This window comes from Triticum dicoccoides, chromosome 1B (genome assembly GCF_002162155.2).
Source record: "Triticum dicoccoides isolate Atlit2015 ecotype Zavitan chromosome 1B, WEW_v2.0, whole genome shotgun sequence".
Lineage (NCBI taxonomy): Eukaryota > Viridiplantae > Streptophyta > Magnoliopsida > Poales > Poaceae > Triticum > Triticum dicoccoides.
The window spans coordinates 654,216,265-654,220,482 of NC_041381.1; the positions used below are offsets into that span (position 1 = coordinate 654,216,265).

The 4,218-nt window shown below is 45.9% G+C and overlaps 1 protein-coding gene across 1 annotated transcript; it reads left to right on the forward strand.

Moving 5' to 3' along the window:
* Positions 1–734: 734 nt before the first annotated feature.
* Positions 735–4,012, forward strand: LOC119349418. Its single transcript, XM_037617448.1, has 5 exons — positions 735–881; positions 1,844–1,944; positions 2,130–2,975; positions 3,090–3,242; positions 3,339–4,012. Exons 1-5 carry the CDS (start codon positions 755–757, stop codon positions 3,738–3,740), a joined length of 1,629 nt encoding a protein of 542 aa, XP_037473345.1. The 5' UTR covers positions 735–754; the 3' UTR covers positions 3,741–4,012.
* The last annotated feature ends 206 nt before the right edge of the window (positions 4,013–4,218 follow it).

Here is a 4,218-nt window from a genome sequence, read left to right on the forward strand (position 1 = left end):
GCCGCCACCGCCACCTCCTTCGCCCGAGACGAAGTCGCAGCGGGGTCACGCAACGGCCGCTTCAAGACGCCACCTCGTGGTTTGGTCACGGCTGCCTTCTTCCTCGTCAGCGGTTCTAGTTTGCCGGCGGCTACGGGACGAGGGGCTGCAAATCCACCCCACGATTTGGAGGAGGCATCACGGCGGCGCCGGCAGATGCGGAGGCGGCCATCGCCAGAGCTGTATTGGCGGCCGTGGGGTCGAAGAAGGCGTCCATGGGGACCAGCGGCGGCAGGCGACATCATGGGGTGGTCAAGCGCGGCGCGGGAAAGTTCCGCACGACAATTGGGCTGCACGCGCGATTGCTCGGGTTTTACTCGAGAGGCACAAGTGATGCAAAAGTTGCATCATAAGTTCCCTATTTTACATCTAGAGCAAATCTAAAGTATTATTTTTACATCAACATCATCTTTTTTTTAGAGCACACCAACATCATCTAATAACATCATCTATTGGATCATCGTTTTTGGGCTTTCGTGGTTTGAAACCAGTTATTTGTTTTTAGAATCGTAAAATAAGTTTTTTATAGCACGGGAGATGCTCTAATGGGCCGATCCGCTAGTCGTCTTCTATATACGAGTTTTACTAGGAATGTTACTAAAAAAGAAAGTTTTACTAGGAATCGGTACGGGCAACCTCTCCCCTCATAATAAATAAACAAAAAAAGAAGAGAAAAGAAGCTAGCGGCGCCTCGACACAGGGGATCTCTTTCACCATGTCGCCCCGTCGTCTGCGCCCATGGTCCTCTCGACCCCGATTCGCCGCTATCCACGACGCAGTGCGGCGGACACGGCGTCGGCGTCGGCATCGGCTGCTGAAACCTCTGACACCTCCTGCTGCAGGTACGTATACTCTCGAACGCCGCATCTCGGATCTCGCTTCTTCTGTGTTAGGCGAAAACTGATCTAATTGCACCCCGATTCATTTCGGAAACTACTTTCAATACCAAAATTCCTCGCCCACCACCTCGTCTCCGGCGCTCGGCCGCACCGGAACGCCCCTCCGGCCAACTCTCTCAAATCGTCAGACCGTATTCTGTATTTCGGGGACCTGGACTGCTTTCCTCATCAAAGTTCAGATTTTTAACCCCTTTTGGCGAGAAACCAAGTTCAGATCCCCCCTCCCTTTGACGAGAAACCAAGCTCAGATCTGCGACCACCGACCAAAAGCATAATCGTCTCCACCTCTGTCCTCTGCCAGTTTTAACCATCCCTAAGCTTCGGGTCGAGCCCACAACATCTATATACCATTTGGGATTCCAGCTGTGCTACAAATTTGCGTGTTAGATCGCGGGATGAACTAAGAGCATCTCCAACAGTTCCCGTACCAGTAAAAAAAATTGTGGGTTAGGGGAAGTTGGGACAAAAAGAAGTGCTCCAAGAGTTCCATTAAACTCGGAAATTTTTATATGGGCACCCTGTAAAACCACTTTTACAGGGATTTTTTTACAAGAACTGTTGGTGATGCTCTAAGGCGAAAAATATGGGAGATATCAGTTCAGGATGGAAATCCTAGGTACTTGAAGCACAACTAGGCTAGTAGCCTAGTACTAAAGGGAACTCCTCTGCTGTTTTTTTTTCCTTAATTTTTTTTCTTACATGAAACAGTTTCAGCATATTTCAGATTATCGCCTCTTCTTCCTTTATAACTGGACTGGTTATTCCAGCTTTCTTTCGTACATCATTTTTATCTTTTCTTGTTCAGGCATCACTGGTCCGTCAGAGTTCATAGTTCTCTCTCGCAAAATTTGAGTTTCATGAGCAAAATTGAGACATAGTACTTAACAACTCCCACTGCGTTGCAGGTAGTGGGTCAAAGGCCACTGAAACAAATGGTGCAACCTGCGGACAAGGTGAATGTGCCCCAAATATGGGACAAGAACTTGGTTTGGAGGAACTCCCTGAGGTATGTGTTGCTGGCAATGAAGTATCCTAGTTACAATGATCTTTTATATCACAACTTCTAGCACAGGAACACATGCATCTTGGCATAGGACTTTCGTGATGAATCTGCAACTGCTAGTGTTATTTATTGCAGTCAGCTACTAGCTATGAAGCTAACGGTTGAACTTGTCAACATTGGTTCTGCAGGACATCGTACATCGTATACATTCTATCATGCCAGTACAAGATGCTGCTCGTGCTGCCTGCGTGTCACGTAGATTTCTGCATTCCTGGAGAAGCTATTCCAGCCTCACACTCAGTGACCGTACACTTGGTTTGGATGACACAGATTTTGAGGAAAGGAAAACCCATCTCATTGATAAATTTGACAAAATTCTTAAAAACCATTATGGCAATGGGGTGAAGGTGAAGACACTTAAACTCGAGCTTGGACTTTGCAGCGATATCAAAGCCTCCTACCTCGACAGGTGGCTCCGAATCATTAAATCTGGGATCCAAGAATTCAGCTTGGTGTTGCCTTTAGTTATGAATAAAATCTACAACTTTCCATGTTCGGTTTTATCTAATGAGGCAGCTGCAAGTTCAATTCAGTCTCTTAGCCTCTTTGGTTGCGCTTTTCACCCCACATCAATCCTTGGGCGCTTGATAAGATTGAAAAGTTTACATCTGTGCCATGTCCACATTACTGAGGATGGATTAGGGCACTTGCTCTCGAAATCTTCTGCCCTGGAGCGGCTGGTTATTGATGCATGTAGTGGGATAATTTGCTTGAAAATACCTTGTACGATGCAGCAGCTCAAGTTCCTTGCTGTTAAACTATGCAAGATGGTGCGGGTGGTAGAGATAGATGCTCCACAACTCGGCTCTTTTCACTATGGCGGGACACCGGTCATCTATGTCCGAAATTCTTCGCAACTTAAGAATGTAGATATTTCGCCTGTCTGCCCGTCTGGTATTCTCTCTTATGCTCGCTTTAGCCTTCCGTCCATTGCTCAAAATGTTGAGAGCCTCACCCTGCGCGGTCGTAGTGAGGTATGTGTTGGTTTTTAATGTGTCAACGATTCAAATTATAAGGAGCATTCAAGTATGTGTATGTATTTAAGACTTGTATGTTGAAATAAAGCATGATTAATCTTTCTTTTTCAGAATGCCAACACTCCAATGCTGCCGTCCAAGCTCCCTCGCCTCAAGAACTTGGAAATTGCACTCCTTAAACCACACTTATCCCCAAACTATGATGCCTTCTCTCTGGTTTCTTTTCTTGATGCTTCTCCTGCCTTGGAATCTTTCATCCTACGCGTAAGTCTCTATGTACATCTCTCAGAGTGGTATTAATTAATGTATTACACTTTATTATCAGAAGAATGGTATTTGATCCTACATATGTATCTGCAGGTAGAGCAGGATGCCTTGATGCATGACCCTGTTGTTGGAGACGACACTGAATACCGGAGGCAGAATCTGGAGTGCCGGAATAACAGTCTCAGGAAGGTGATGATCACGGGCTTCTGTTCTGCCAAGAGCCTAGTTGAGCTCACAGTTCACATCCTCGAGAGAGCACATTCACTCGCGCGCTTCACGCTGGACATAACCTATGGCTATGATAGGAGAAGTTGTAACGTCGCCAAATTCCCAACCGCGAGAATGATTGGCCTATGCTGGCCGTTGAACAAGAGAGCTCTCGAGGAAGCTCATAGAGCCGTGGAGACAGCGGATAGATACATCAAGGGAAGAGTTCCCTCATCCGTTCAATTCGAGGTTCTGGGGCCCTGTCCTCGATGCCATATTGGAAAGTAGGTAGATCATGGCTGTGTGCGTGGCTTGATGAAGAGGCCCGGGGTAATCCTCCTTTTCGAGAAAAAGGTACCAGTGGATCATTGACGTGGTATGGAGCGATCTCGGTAGCAATAGATACTGGTTGGTGTGTCTATTAATTCCGTTGCTGTGAACAGTAAGAGATTTATTGGCCAGGCTTTTGTTCAACTCCGGAATGAGTTATCTGTTCCTAGAGATGTTAGAAGTTGCGTTAATACAATATTAAGAGATTATTAGCGGCCGTTTGAATTGGAGATGCTAGTGCAGTGATGTTTTGTTTTAGAGTTTTGAATGGCAAATGATGTTTCATCCAATCATTCAATGGTTGATGAGGGTTGGCAATCAGGAAATGTAAAGCCTCAACCATTTGATGTGCTGCTGCTCTGGAAGTAGCCGTGGGCAGTTTAGCTTTGATTTTGAATTTTATTTATTTTTTGTATCGCCATATTTATTTCATTTT